Source organism: Mauremys mutica, chromosome 3 (genome assembly GCF_020497125.1).
Source record: "Mauremys mutica isolate MM-2020 ecotype Southern chromosome 3, ASM2049712v1, whole genome shotgun sequence".
Lineage (NCBI taxonomy): Eukaryota > Metazoa > Chordata > Testudines > Geoemydidae > Mauremys > Mauremys mutica.
Genome location: NC_059074.1, coordinates 139,668,973 through 139,685,117, shown reverse-complemented (window position 1 = coordinate 139,685,117; position 16,145 = coordinate 139,668,973). Strand labels below are relative to the sequence as shown.

Sequence of the window (16,145 nt, the reverse complement as noted above, 5' to 3'; positions counted from 1 at the left end):
TTGCCATCTGCCAGATAGGGAGAAGAAAAAAATGACAGCTCCAGCAGGGTGTTCAAGAGGTTGTTTGGAGAGACGCATAAACATGTGCAGATGTCGAACTGAATAATGGCAAGAACTTGAGACGGTTTATGATGCTGCTGTTGTGTGTGCATATACAGAATGAGTGTATTTGGAGGTTTGGTTAGGGGGAGGGTACATACTAATTATCATTGTCCCCCACCTCCTCCTTTAGTTTTGTTAATTAGTTCAGGAGTTTAATATTTCCCCTTCCTCCATTGTTGTTTTTCTAAAAGGAACGTTTCTGAGAGAGAAATTAAGTTTTCTTTGCTATTTTTAAGTTTTTGGTAAATTTAGCACTTATGGAAATAGAGTAATAAAATTATTTTGATCCCAAGAAATGTGTAGGCAGGCGCTATGTAAGCTCTCTTATGTAGCTTTGTTCAAGTATCTCAAAAGTGATATGTTGCACACCCCTGCTATCGCAACTTGGGCCTTTCCTGTGCAGAAAATGCCAGTTAGAAATTGTCTAAAATTATATAAAACTAGACAAATAAACACTAAGGGCTAGTCTTAGATTAGCAGACTAATTTTCTCTTGCAACTTGATCATATTTTGAATCTTCTCCAGTGGTGAAAGGCTGGTCCACTCCTGAAGAGCATCAGCTAACTTCCTTTCATTTTTTTCCTATGTATTGACAGTTGCATATAAACCAGATTTTAAACCACTGGCATCAATCATACTTTCTCCCCTCCCCTCTAATATCCCCTTTTGGGAAGGGGGGCTTGTTTTGTTTATTATGAGTTTCCAGGTTCACTTGAAAGAAGTAAACGTATGAAAAATTTTGACAGGAAAAGGGGTACAGACATATTGAAAAGGACTAAAGCAGTCCCGAAAGGGTTAAGTGTAAATGTAATCTTTTCCTATTTGTCAGGTGACTTCTTACTTTAGATTATGGAAGTGGAAAGTTAAATCCACAGACTTTCCCCTCTTAAATATTAAGAATAAGTTTAGAGAGACAAGATGGGTGAGGTAATAACTTTTATTGGACCTTATTCTTTTGCCGAGAGAGACAAGCTTTCGAGCTTACACAGAACTCTCTTCTTCAGGTCTGTGTAAGCTTCAAGGCTTGTCTCTCTCAGCAGCAGAAGTTAGTCCAATGAAAGTCATACCTCACACATTTTTTCTCTCTAATATATTTGGACCAACACAGCTACAACTACACTGCATAGAAGAGTTAAGTTTTACTGTTCTGGTAGTTGGGTTATTTTGATGGGATAAAGATATTGCCTTAAGAATGGTAAATGGAAATAGTAGTTTGAAGTGCTCCATGGCTGTGTCTATGTTAGGGTGACCAGATGTCCTGATTTTATAGGGACAGTTCCGATTTTTGGGTCTTTTTCTTGTATAGGCTCCTATTACTCCCCTATCCCCATCACGATTTTTCACACTTGCTCTCTGCTCACCCTAGTCTATGTACTTCAGACTGCTTTTCTAACCTTTTTCGATCAGGATACAACAAAGATTTTTGGTTAGTCACTGAATGACTGGAATATTACGTGAATGAGCTTAGCAGAAATCTTATTCTCTGTCTTCATAGGAAAAAGAAAGATGCCAGTTTTAAATCTGGTAAAGACATTTTCTTAAAGTTTACTGATCTAAGAAAACAAACCGTTGAGAGCATTGAATGTCTTCTTTTTTATCCTTGGAGACAGCATTTCAGTCGTCTTGGCATAATTTGAAATTATTATTTCAGTTGGAATTTAATTGAGAATTCAGGTGTGACTGCCTCCCACCAAGTATTGCTTTCTACATCTGTGTCCTGGCAGAGGTCAGTAGTTTTGCAAATGGTGAGTCATCTTCTTTTTGTTAGTTGGGTTGGCATTTCTTCTTGACGGGTTTTATTCCATGTTCTTCTGTGTTCTATAGTGCCAGAAAGATCATGGTTGTTTAAACTGGTCTTCCATCTAATTGGTTGGTGCAGTCATATCTGAGAGCAGAATTTTGCACTAAAACTTTGTAGTATGCAAGTATATAATTATGGAATTTGTGAGAACAGACATAGGAAGTGGAGAGTAAGCTAGGCTTATTACTGAATTGGAATGTAAATTTGCTCATCTCAAGAGAAACAAGAAATATAATCAGGGTGATCTAGATATTACAGTTATAGATAATAAAGACCAGGTTGCTCTAGGCAGCAATACGTTATTCTTTATCCATCAAGAGTTTCCAATAATAAAAACAGTTTATTTTAAAATATATATTTCAAGATATATTTCCTCGAGACTGTCAGCAAGGGAGTTGATTCAAAGACCTGCTTTTTCATCTCAAATTAGTTAAAAGATGTGTCCCTGCACTCTCATATTGATAATTAGCCACAAATTGTGCTGGATAACATTATGAACTTGCTTTTAAAAATTCAAGCCACAATTATGAAGAGTTAGAGACATCCTGACCAAATTCAGAACTGACCTTTTCTGTGTCCAGTTTGAGCTATCAGGAAGAAAATCTTGCCACTTTAAACATTTACTGTTATAAGATCAGGACCCAAATTTGTACCTGAACCTGTAAACATGTATGCAAGTGAGTAACTTCACACATATGAGTAGTTCCATTGAATTTGATTTGGCTACATGTCATCCTGAAGCATTCAAGAGTTAAGGGGGAATAAGAGTAATGTTTAAATTGGCAAGATAATCTTGTGCATGCTCATGTTGAGGATCTGCATTATGGTAACCTGTGAGTGCAAATCCTTGACTTACAATGGCGCATCAGTAGTTTTGTGTGAGTACGTTAGGTGCACATTTAAGCAAATGCATTTTTAAAAACTGAGTCCAGACCTGCTAAGTTAGAGACTGATATTGCATTTGTATAGGGCAATCTCTCGCTTTTCTTGTTGAATATTTATTCTTAATATTTTCCCATATTTTTATATTTAAAAAAATTGAGAGTTTACTGCAACAGGAAGGAAAGAGTTGAACAATGACCAGAATCCATAATAGTACTAAATGTACAGGTCATAGGACAGAGATTCAGTCCAATAATTTAAAATGGGGAAGACATTTGTTTAGAATGAGCAAAAAGATCAGCAAGGGAATTCATTGGATATGGTATTTAGCTAAAGGGTTTTTGCCTGTTTGTTACAAGCATTCTGAGAACAAGAATTACCATTAAGTAATTTTCTTTTAAAAAAAGTAAATTAAAATACTAGGACACAAAAGTATTTAAGGCCACAGGAATTGCCATATTGGATCAGACTCAGAGTTAGGCTTGGAATTTATATAATTTTTAGTGGTAAATGTTTCTTTTACCACACAAACAGATGAAAAAATATTTCCATGGATGATGATTGAAAATTACAGGTAGGCAAAATAAAGAAATAGCTTACTGGAGTTTAACTTAAGAATATTTACATTGTGTATTTTGACATGATGTTGACTGTTTTAATGGTTATAAAGCTTTAAGTTTTTGAATCTCAACATTCATCGTCATATATAATTGTTTGCGGTGTTGTTGTAGTTGTGTTGGTCCCAGGATATCAGAAAGAAAAGTTAGGTGAGGTAATATCTTTTATTGGTCTAACTTCTATTGGTAGAAGGTACAAACTTTTAAGCTACACAGAGTTGTTCTTCAGGTCTGGGGACACTGCTTCCTTCCCCACTCTGCTTCTTCATTATTGTCTACTGTTACGTTGGTTGCTTCTCTCCAGGGTTGCTTGGTTGCTTCTCTCCTGTAGAACAGCAACATGGGGCTTTGTGCATACCTTTATAGACTTTAGGCCTTAGTACAATCTTCTTCATCAGGTGCATCTTTAGGCACAGGGGTCCTGTAGTCTGTGGTGCAGCATGGTTCCTAGGGTTGTCAGGTGTCTGGTTTTCAACTGGAAAGTTGGGTGGAAAAGGGGACCTGGCAATGTTCGGTCACTGCAGGTGTGGGGTAAGGAGGGAGAGGAGTGGCAGCCTGTCACCCGGCCCTGAAGAGGCAGCTCCCAAGGCAACACGCATGCACCAGCGGCCCCTTTGAGGAGCACGGTTTGCGGCAGAGGATAGTGTGTGGGGACTCATGGGAAGTGGGGTAAGGCGCTCCCAGCAGGCATGGAATGTTCTCCAGGAGGGAAGGGACAAGAGCTGCCCTGCCAGCCAGCGCTTCCTCTGGCTGCCCTCTCAGGCAGCTCCAGCGTGGGAAGGGCTCGAGCAGGCGGCGAAGGGGGCTGCTGGGCAGGCAGTGCAAGGGGAGGTGGGAGGCTGCCGTGCAGGATGGCCATGTCCTATCTCACCAGCGGTGCTGCCTGGCTGCTCCCATGCGGCCACAGCATTCTTCTGACCTGTGCTCCCAGGCAGCCTGCTGGAGTTGGGGTTTGTATGTCCCTTGCTGCTCATGCTGGAGTTGCCCAGGGTTTAGAAAGGTGCTGGTGGGACGAGAATCTGCTTGTTAGGCCTCCGCTTAAAGCAAAGAGGCCAAATTCAGACCTGTGATAAGAAGAGGGCCTAAGACTGTTAACGCCTAGGGATGGATAGTCTGTTAATGCCAGGCCTGAATTTGTTTCTCCGTCATTCTTATGTCACAATTCAAGTGTGGAGGGATGTACATTAAAGCAGCAGAGAGCTTGGCAGACTTTGCAATGAGGAGTCAGGGAAAGCTGTGAGCGACGGGGAACAGGCGAGGAGTGAGCAGGGGGTGGGGACTTGGGGGCAGGGATGGGGCCTCGGGAAGAGGAGAGATGGGGTGCGGGGTGTCTGATTTTCAGAAATCAGAACATTGGCAACCCTAGTGGTTCCTTGTACTATCTTCCTCAATGAGTAAAGCTTGTGAGACACCCACATAGAATGCACATAGAAAGCATTGCTCAAGGTAAGTAAGTACTTCACAAAAACTGGAGTTCTTCAAAATGTGTGTTCCTATTCGTATACCACCCTCCTTCCCCTCTGCTTCAGATCCTTTCCTAAGGTGACTTGTGTTAGAGAAAGGACTGGAGAGGATGTTGGTCTGTGTTGCCCCTTATGCTCTTGATCCAAAGCAAAAGGAGATGCAGGCACAGACCCATGCACACTGCTAATGAATAATCTTCCGTTTTCAGGCATATAGAGTGCATGCTCACCCACAATGGTATACATACAGGGACCGCACATCTCAAAGAACTCCAATTACTGTAAGGTAAATAGCCTTTTTTTATTGTTTTGAAGACTGTTCGACTGGCTTGGCAGTCTGCAAAAGAGCTTGGAAAATTTACCAGTTTTCTACCAGTTGGAGGATTAATCTTTCTAGCTAAAATAGAGCAAGAGGCTCAAGAAGCCCAGGCAAGACAAAGGTTTAAATAATTACCATAGGGAGTAAGAAGCCATTTGACTCCTATCTTACTCTGGCTGGCCATAGGGTGGTGAAATGTCCTGGCGTAGGAGGGTCCTACCCCTGCTTACGCTCCCACTTTCATTTCAAAGATGTCTGGCATCCTGCAGATCCTATATAGTCTCCTACTACATAAATGGGGTGGGAGGAATTCTAGCTAGAGGTATGTACAAAAGATGAAGGTATGGGACCCCATTAGCGAGATCCAGGAACAGTGCCCCGGTAAGAAGCCCAGCTCTTCTACTCACCTCCAGCTCCTGGGAAATATGCTGCGATGTCAACTAGAGTGCTGTTACGGGATTTTCCTGGGTGACTCAGTCAACCCCTTAATTTTGGTCTCTGACCATGTCCTGTTGGAAAGAAGATGATTTCTGCCTTCTCCTCCCTTTTGTGCCTTCTGGTTGCTGCAAGGAGAAGGAAGGTCTCTCTCAAAGTTCTTGATAGTTTCTGCCCAGAGGGTTCTGAACAGCAGTGGTAAAATTGATCAATCTTGTTAATTATACTGTGATGGTACTTTAAGCTTGGAGGAACATTAGGTGGACTGGAACTGTCTGTAGCCTCAGAAAAGCAACATTGCCTCAGTTTACGTTCAGTTGTCATTTATCTTCACTCCCAGGCTGGAAACTTCGTAAAGAAGGCTTAAGTACTGCATAAATTGTAGGCATATATCCTCTTCCCACTTGCCACTGGTGAATAGACAATTGAATTTTCCAAGTCTTTATATAGATATACTCAAAATGTCATTTAGTATTATCAGTGGCTTCTTGGAAACATGCATTTTTATTCAAATATGGGTTGCCTTACTATATAAAAGACAAAGGATAGGATCTAAACATTTATTGCCAAAATTTGGCTCTCCTTAAAGTAAATTTTTGTGTGTGCGTGCATCTATAATAATCTATTATATTAAACAGCATACACTTGATGCTAAGGGAAGATATGCTTTTCATTTCTTTCAATCTCAATTTTTTTAACAGTTGCTTCAGATTACATTGCAATTTCCATATGATAATAAATCACAAAGGGTAAATATTTAATAAAACCATTGTAAATTTAATAACTGTCATCTTAGGTAAAAAGTCACTTCTCATGCTTCTTATGATGTGTTAGGTAACACTGCCCTCAGAGGGCCAAGGTAAGTAAATTCAATTTAAAAACAGAAAGCAGTATTTTTGATGTCTTGCTTGACCTGGCATCACTCATGATCTTGCTTCATTTTAATAACTTGTATAGTAATATGGTTTAGCCTTGTTTTCTTTTGAACAGTTTTTGTTTGCCCCATTTTCCTAGTCTTTACTCTAAGGTTACATTGTTATTTTTGTCCCTCTATTTGTTTATCTGGACATGAGAGAGATTGTAGTCTATTTTAAAATAGAAAACCTGTACACTTCTCCCTTAAAAAAACAAAACGGTTTTTCCCTCCTCTCCTCCTTTCCCAGTACCCTGCCAAACAAAAAATCTCAAACAATCGTTCACCCCACAATGTTCTTTCTTTTAAAACCATTTTGGTAAATTGATAAGGAAATATTTGAGGCAGATTTCTGGTGTTCTCTGCTTGCTATTTTTTTTTTTTTTAAATCTCACTTGTGTCTGTGTGGCAGCTGTTGCTCCTTTCTGGGAAGCAAGTTATTGAACTCAAAGGCTTCCTTCCGTTGCCTGTCAGCTCTGTATCTTAAAAATGTTTTCCTGACATCTCCAGAAGTCCTTTTTATATTCAAAAGTATCAAACTCTGTTAAATAAAACAGGTTAAATTATCTACTGCAAAAATGACCAATTTGTCTTAATAATTACTGTGATTCTTCAGCAATAAAATTGGTTGGGTATTTTTGAATTAGTAATTCTCAAAAGGAGTGCTGAATTCTCATTTTCTTAAGATTACAAATGGATGTTAATAGTAAAAGGAACGATAAAGTGTCAGGTGAAGTCTGTGTTTGAAGACATAGTTAGAGACCTGAGATAAATTTAAAGACATAACTGACTTTAAGAGATTCATTTTATGTGCGCATGAGCAAACTGAAGACTCCTCTCACCAAAGTATCAAAATTACAAGCATTACATCATTACAACAAACTCCTTATCAGAATAAAAAATCTGAAGGCAAGTCACCGTTGCTATCTGCTTGCATAAGAAATGGCCGTATAAAACCCCTTTCATTGGGGTTGCACTTAATACAGTAACTCCTCACTTAATGTTGTAGTTATGTTCCTGAAAAATGCGACTTTAAGTGAAACGATGTTAAGCGAATCCAGTTTCCCCATAAGAATTAATGTAAATGGTGGGGGGGGAGTTAGGTTCGAGGGAATTTTTTTTTTTGCCAGACAAAAGGCATTATATACATTTTAAACAATTTTAAACAAGCAATTTAATACTATGCTGCGGGGGGGATTAGTGCACATACTGTGTGTTTACAAACATACTGTACAGTACTATAGTTGGGAGGTGCCCCTGCCTTACCCCACACAGGCACAGCCCACTGGCACTGGAGATGAGGCAGGCAAGGAGGCTGAAGGTGCTGTTGGCTAGGAGAAACACGTTGCACAGCAGTGGCAGCTTCCCTTACTCAGCAAGCACCAGGGGTGGGCTCAACCCTCAGCCTGCCCACTCCCCCCCTTCATCCAAGCCCCCATCCTTGACCTGCCTCTTCCTCCCCCACCTCCTCCCCCTTTACTTCTCATGCTGCATCCTCGGTCCTCCCCCTTCCCTCCCCTCCCTTCTAAATGCTGCAAGCCAGCTGATTGCTGCCGGCAGGAGGTGGGATGGGGGGCACACCGAGTCCTCGCTCCTCCCCCCTCCCTGCTGCCTGGGGCAGTCAGCTAGCTTGCGGTGTTTAGGGGGCAGGAAGGATGGAGGAGGAGCGAGGGCTGGGCATGCAGGCTCTCCCTCCTCCCCCCAGCCTCCTGCCCGGGACAATCAGCTGGCTTGTGGCGTTCGGGAGGCAAGGGAGGGAGGGGAAGCTGTGCGCCGAGTCCTCGCTCCTCCCCCCTGCCTCCCAAATGCTGCAAGCCAGCTGATTGCCACAGGTGGGGAGGGGGGGGGAAGCGGGAAGGCGCTGATCTGTGGGGTCTGCCGGCGGGGGCCAGAGGTGTTGGGGGCCGGAGGCTGCCAGCTGTGGAGAAAGCAGGCAGACAAACAATGTAAGAGTGGAGCATTGCACAACTTTAAATGAGCATGTTCCCTAATTGATCAGCAATGTAACAAGGAAACAGTGTTAACCGGGACGACTTAAAGTGAGGAGTTACTGTACATTGGGTAGCAATAACAACCAAAGAATATCAGGTGAAGAGCAATTCAGATTTCATTCTCATGACCCTGTGGTACGTGAAGGCAGCAATTAAACACCTGGGGGCTAGCCTGTCTCAGCTCACAGGACTTGGGCTGCGGGGCTGTAAAATTGCTGTGCAGACATTCAGGCTCAGGCTGCAGCCCGAACCCTTGGACCCCACAGCCTGAGCCCAAATGTCTACACAGCAGTCTTCTATTCCAGTGTTGACGTACTCAATATTACCATATTCCTTGTATAGCTACCTCAACTTTTTTTTTTGCCTTTGTCAAAGATCCAGACTTTTATTTTCATGTGAATCAGAATTTCTGTTGCCATATCAATTCCCAATTTTGGGGAACACCCTGGTAAATATTGCTAGAGCAGCGAAGAAGCTGAAGCTGACTCCTAGGTTACAGAATTTTCCTTGTATGTGAAAGTGCCATTATTCTGTAATAGCTTTAAATACTTTGATCAGAGTTAAAAAGATGCATGAATAACTTGGTTTACTTCAGTGCAATGTGTAAAATTAGATATCTCTTCCAAGTCTAGTAAGCAGATTCTAGGAGAACATGTTTTTCAATTTAGAAGGGCATACATTTAAGCAAAATAATAATTTAGCTTACATTAACCCAGCAGGAAGCTGGGTACAAACTGAATAGTTCTCTATAGGAAAAATACTGCTATTTTAACTACCTCAAAGACTGTAATTCATTAAATTGTCAGGCCATCTTTTCTGCTGGTTAGTCCGTGTGGACTTCTCTTTTCTCACAAAATCCTTTACTCTAATCTTAACACTTGAATATACAAACTTTCAAATGTACCGGTACGTCTTTTGCAGTTCTTTTATGTTTAAGGTACTTTGGTAAACATATGTTCCATTCTGAAAAGTATATTCTTACTATGACTTCAAATTTAATATTAGCTTCTTCTTTAGAAATATAACAGACTTTAAATGATGTTTACATATGCACATATTTTTATTGCTGAAAAATATAAAAACTTAAAGTTGAAATGCTGATAGGTCATTTGGAAGTCAGAGAGTTGGCCTCCTTTCCAAATATCCCTGAGATATGTAGTATATGAGTGTTTCTTATGGTGAGAATTTCGGCTTCATGTGAACACTGATCTCTTTTTAAGAAACCTAGACTGAAAACTGTTTTTAATCTTTAAAAAGTTGGATTATGCAGAAGGGAGCATAATTATTTTTATAAGGGAGCATTTTATAAATTAAGCAGAGGAAAATGAGTGTATCTTGATAACTATTAAGCTATTTCAGCAATTCAGTGAAATGTTAACCAGTATGTTATTTATTTTATTCTTCAGATTTCTGAAGTGCAAGTGTGGGCATCCATCCATTTTTCTGGGCATGGTATCCCAGAAAAATTGTAAAAATTACAATATAAACAAAAACCTGCCCATAAATATATTTACCTAAACCCACTCCATTTTCAATAGCCTTTATCCAGGACAGTTTTGTTAGAGCAATATTGATCAGTCCAAGAGAAGGCACACCCTTCAATGTATCTGTGTGCAAAAATTATATTAACTTCTTTTTGTGGGGGAAACAACATCCTGAAAAAGCAAATTTGGGTATGATTCATCTGTAGGAACCAGGCAGAGTTAATGTATTTTAAAGAAAGATATCCATGGTGCAAGAGACCTGAGAAGTTGTGCTGTATTGTATATTCCTTTTGGAACGACATGTTCTGCATCTGGCTATCATTGTGGGCTACTATATTGGGGCTGAAACTTAAGGCAAAATCATGCTGTTTAGCACTTAAATCAATTCCCATGTTACATATAATATACAAGCGTATTCACGAAACTCTTTAAAGACCCAGAGATAAAGAAGTGTTGCAGGAGGTTTTGTTCATAGTAGACAATACATCATTACTGGTTGACCGCTACAGCAGATTTGTGAATTATTTGGATGAAGACATTGCCTTTATTCCTGAAATATCATTGCATAGATCATCTAGATAAAACATTTCTCCAAAATTCATCATAAAAAGTTTTGAAACCAGTCACTTTTCTGATTTCAAAGTTCTTGATTCAGACCATTTTGATTTATTGGAGAAGATTGGTTTTCCATATTTTAATCTAGTAATGCATGTAAATAGCTTGCATTAGTAATTTTTCAGAAGATAGAAGTTAATTACACAACATCTTCTGCTTGGCATACTAGTTTCACTATTTTCTTACCCACACTTCTGTGAAGGAGCAGGCTACCATTTCAATAGTTAGTGAAGTTCTTAAACTTGCATTATGAAAAAACGGATGTACTTCTTGTTGATTGTCTCCTTTACTATCACAACTGTATGTGTTAGATTTTGCTTACTTCTCTGGCTGTATCAAGTGCACATTTAGCTGGTTAATAGGGAGATCTTGAGATTGATTTACATTCTTTGTGGAAAATGTTCAGCACACATCAGTGGAAGATATGATTTAGTGTCTGAGGGCTTGTGGTTTACAGCACTTCTAGTAACCAGCGCATCTGTCCAGTTCCTTTTAAACTGCATTTGATTATCTTTTCAAAGCATGTGTTAAATTTAAAAGCAATTTTTAACAGCTCTTTGATCTCAATAAGATTTTATACAGTATATGTACTTTCCTCTGTCCATATATGTAATTGGACAATTTTATGAGCCTCTGTTTTATTCTTATTCTTACACTGGATTTTGCATTGTGTCTTTTCATGGTAGATAAATTTTGGGAAGCTGATTTGTAATCAACAATTCTTACAAGAGAGAAGGTCCATTTTTACCTTCTTGGCCCTGGATTTTACCACAATGTAATAAACAGCGCATGCTGTTTCTTTATTGTTCATTGCACTTTGGGAACAGTATCTAGGATATCAGTGTTTTTAAAATAATGTATGTGATCTATGTGTAAGGTTTCTCTTTGCCCACAACTCTGTGTGTATTGTTGAATGAATCTCTGGAGACATAAGGTGTAATTAATTATAAAAGTGTGACATTTTTCTCTTTTAAATGAAGAAAATTGTTCAAGCAAATTCTGACACTGTTAATGTTGGGCACGGATACAGCACTGTAACATCCCATATCAAAGTCTTTCTTTTCTTTAGTATTAATGCATATTTTTCTCATATAGGAGAATATATCAAAAATTGGCGGCCAAGATACTTCCTGTTGAAGACAGATGGTTCTTTCATAGGGTATAAGGAGAAGCCCCAAGATGTGGATCTACCATATCCCCTCAACAACTTTTCTGTAGCAAGTGAGTCTCTCTTCAGCATCTGTTATACCTACAGTATTTAAATCACTATAAATTTGTTTAATTCTTTGCACATAATTATATATATTACTTATATTAAATATATTGACTGTATTAAAATATTTTAGATCCCATGGTAGTGTGTTTATATAAAGAGGGAAGGACATACATTATCAATCAATTTAAAATGTTAACTCTTAGCATATTGATAAATACCTACTACATTACACTTTATATGTGTAATTTAGAAATTCACTGTCAAACCTAAAAGTTTGATGCTGTGGGTCAACGTTGTTCCACTGTGGCTGAAGTCAAACTCTAAACAACACCTTTGGAAATACCACTAAAGTTTTATCAAATATTAGGTTTTGAGGCTTTTCTAATTAAAGTTTCTTAGTTAAGGTTACAGATAATGAACAACAACAAATTAGACAAGTGACTGTCATAAAATGTACATTTGTGGGAAAATGTTACCTATAGGAAGACATTCCCACCTTTCCCCAGTAATATCTATAAAATCACTTGAAAACCCAAAGTAATTAGAAAATTATCCAGACTGTCAAATGGCACAAAATCAAGCTAAAGGATTAGTCTCTTAGATAATCAGGTAATCAGCTCGCCACACAGGGTAATCAGTAGTTCCAAGCAATCAAACAATTTACATGTATTAGCAAGGCTGTGAAATATGCATCCGGCGGATAAAATGGAGCTATCTTGATTTCCATTTTTTATAGAACTTGTTTAAAAGGTAACCTTTTAGATTCAGTTCATCCCCAGAAGGTGGGGATAATAGAAAGGTGTTTACAAATGAAGACATATGGCCTATGGTGTTTGCCACAAAAATGGAAGTACTTGAGGGACTAAACTGAACAAAGATATTGTGTGGACAAAGGCTGGGGTTTTCAAAAGAGCCTAAGGGAGTTAGACACCCAAATCCTATTGCAAGTTAACTTGAAAAATAATATGATAACTAAGCCTTGTAATTTGTAGATCTATAAGAATTAGAGTTTGGACAGAATTTTCAAAGGACCATACAGGAGTTAGGTACCCAAATCTTATTAGGCTTTTTTTGAAAATCTCATCCATATTCTACACCCTTTGTGAAGGAGTGTTCTGCCCTTTTACGAGACAGCCAGGAACTCTCAGCCAAAACAGCCTGGGTATATTTAAGGAGGCTGTCTGGTCAGCCCTAAGGCTTGGCCTGTTTGAACAGAAACAGGAAGCTGAACAGGAGAGAAGGGACTAAAAGCCATCCAGGTTGCAAGGTGTGATGAACTCTCTCCAGTTCTAGAAGAGTAGCCCGACCAGGCTCAGAGGCCTTGTTTTTGGACTTAAGTTTGGGATCTCTGAACCAGGGTACTGAGTTTAGGGCCCTTATTATTCCAAGTACTCCTTTGATGCTGGTTTATTAAAGGAGACACATTTATTTTGATTTGTTTGTTTTGGCTCCTCATTGCGTCAATCTGTGAATGTGAACTTACTGACACCCATAGGCAAGGTACACCTGTAGTACCGCACTTGGTCACAACAGGGCATTTTGAGATGGCCCACACTGTTAACAGTCATACAGATCCACAAATTATAAAGTTCAGTTATTGTAATACTTGTCAAGCTATCCTGTTAGAAAAGAAAACTGGTATGGGCTGATACAGTGCACAGTCTATTAGTTAACTCATACTAATAGGAATTTATATAGATTACAGTATATCATATAGCATCTGTAGTTCAGGTAGGAGAGCAGTGAAGAGAGATCCTGTGGCCAAGTTTCAGAAAGAATGGCTATGGGAACAGTAGAAGGATCAGAGAGTAGCATTTCATTGTTACATTAAAGAGAGGGTTAAGAAGTTATATGTTGCAGAAAAAATGCCTCTTGATATTTGATTTGAAAAGTTAGGGAATTGGCTGTGTGCAGGGAAGTTACTTCATGTGGGAGCAATCTGTAAAAGAAACTTCCTACTACTCTGGAGAGATGAGGATGGTAAATAGAAAGAAGCCTAGTATCAAAGGAACATGGAGAATACAGTAGAAGTTCTGTTTGGTAATTGTAGTTGCAGTAGTTCATTGGAGCACCTTGGAACTAGGGTAAAATACTTTGTACTGGATTCTGACATACACAAGTAACCATTGAAGAGTTCTAAGAACATGGGTGAGGAAAATAAGGTGTTACCTTTTGGACATGCTTATGTTTAGCGTCTTGGATTTCCATTAACATCTGAAGGGTAGAAATCAGTATTGTGCACGAGAAGAAAGAAGACGACGTATTGATATCTTGGAGATGTGACATGATGGTGGACAAGCCATGAAGGAAGCCCTGGTATTGTAAAGCCTGTTTTATGCCTCTCATCAAATGTCAGGGCAGCAATTTATGTTTCCTGTATAAGGAGGTACTAGGGCTATCAAAATCATTGTATTTGATGCAAGGGTCGTCTTGGTCTCCCTTGCCAAACCTGGAATAGAGATTGACAGGAGAAGCCATGCTGGTTCTCTACATGCTCTGGCAACCAGTTCCACATGTTGCCTGTGGGTTGTGTGAAGAAGTACTTCCTTATGTTTGATTTAAACCTGCTGCCTATTAATTTCATTGGGTGACCCCTAGTTCTTGTGTTATGTGAAGGGGTAAATAACACTTACTTTCTCAACACCATTCATGATTTTATAGATCTCTATCATATCTCCTCTTAGTTGTGTCTTTTTTAAACTGAAGAGTCCCAGTGTTTTTAATCTCTCCTCATATGGAAGCTATTCCATGCCTGTAATAATTTTTGTTGCCCTTCTCTGTACCTTTTCTTACCTGTGGACCTTGATGTGACGGAGAATAGGAAAATTTGTTTCTAGTTTACCAGAAATTTTCTGTTCTTCAAATAGCGTGGCCCACAGATCTAACCCATGTAGGGCCTAGGATCTGTTGACTAATTACATTAGTTTGTACTCCTATATGCGCTGTAGTGGAATTTATACTATGTATAAATTCTATATACTATGTACATTTATACTATGTATTTTTAAATACATATATTATAGCTCCTATAATGTGTAATCATTAGTTCTGGTCACTGGTATTTTTCTGGCTGTGGAAATCATCTCAAATTGGTGGGCTGTTCAGATTGGAGTGGCTTTCCTTTCCTGCCAAGGATGGACAGATCTTCTTGTGCCTCCCTTGTGCCATGCAGGCTGAAGACCTGTTATCATGGATCTGTGGACTGTGATACTTGAAGAGAGGACATTTTTGGTAAGCAAGATACATTTTTCTGTTTTGGAGGGGAATCATTTGGATACTCTTAACATAAATTATTGTTGATTAAGAGTGTCTGTAAGAATAGAGGAAGGATACGTTTTTGCCTAATAAAGAATCTGGTAATACATTTTAAGAAAAGCATAAAGGTAAAATTCAGGTAAATTTTTTAGTGTCTGAGAAACTTGAATCCTCTGCCATTGGTCTGTGGTTAAATAAAATAGAACGATTTCATAAATCATTAGATGTTATTTGCCTTACAGCCATGTACCAGAAACAGAAATATACTTGGAGGAAAAATGCATGATGTGGCTGCAGAACATAAAAATAAGTTTGAGTGAGAGTTTGAGTGAGGATTAAGTATACAGACTGCCCTCAGAGTAGCAGCTGACATTAACTATAAACATAAAAATAACATTGTATATGAAAGATTTAAAATCATAATGCAAGTTGCTGTCACACAGTAAATTGGCAAAGGAATATACTTTTTTTTTTGTTCACTACTTAATTAGGGGAGGTTAACAATTTGAATTAAACTCACCTCCCTCCCCACCCCCACCCCCCCCAAAAAAGTCTATACAAGTCAATGAAAACAGCATCTAGGTGCATTCTATCTCATTTACAGCACCTGGTAAGCTTTAATAATTGGTATAATGGCCTCTGATTGGAAAGTTCCTGAGGTGCTGCAGGTTTGCAGCCTCTAGCAATGTAGCATGTTTATTCCTAATAAAAGGTCAGTAAGTTACTTCTCATAGGATATGTCTACAATTCGAAATTAGGTCGATTTAATAGAAGTCAATTTTGTAGAAATCGATTTGATACAGTCAATTGTGTGTGTCCCCACTAAGTGTATTAAGTCAGCGGTGTGCGTCCACAGTACCGAGGCTAGCGTCGACTTTTGGAGCGTTGCACTGTGGTAGCTATCCCACAGTTCCCACAGTCTCCGCCCCCCATTGGAATACTGGGTTGAGCTCCCAATGCCTGATGGGGCAAAAACATTGTCGCGGGTAGTTCTGGGTACATGTCGTCAGGTCCCCCTCCCTCCGTGAAAGCAATGGCAAAAAATCCTTTCT

General features: G+C 39.2%; 1 protein-coding gene across 2 annotated transcripts in view; it reads left to right on the top strand.

The window, feature by feature from the left end:
• The window catches only part of AKT3 (AKT serine/threonine kinase 3), a 265,481-nt gene that overhangs the window by 104,670 nt on the left and 144,666 nt on the right, over nucleotides 1-16,145 (top strand). For both annotated transcript variants that reach the window (XM_045008484.1, XM_045008483.1), the window contains exon 2: nucleotides 11,718-11,843. In XM_045008484.1, the coding sequence (XP_044864419.1) occupies nucleotides 11,718-11,843 (126 nt within the window). The remainder of the gene's footprint in view (nucleotides 1-11,717; nucleotides 11,844-16,145) is intronic.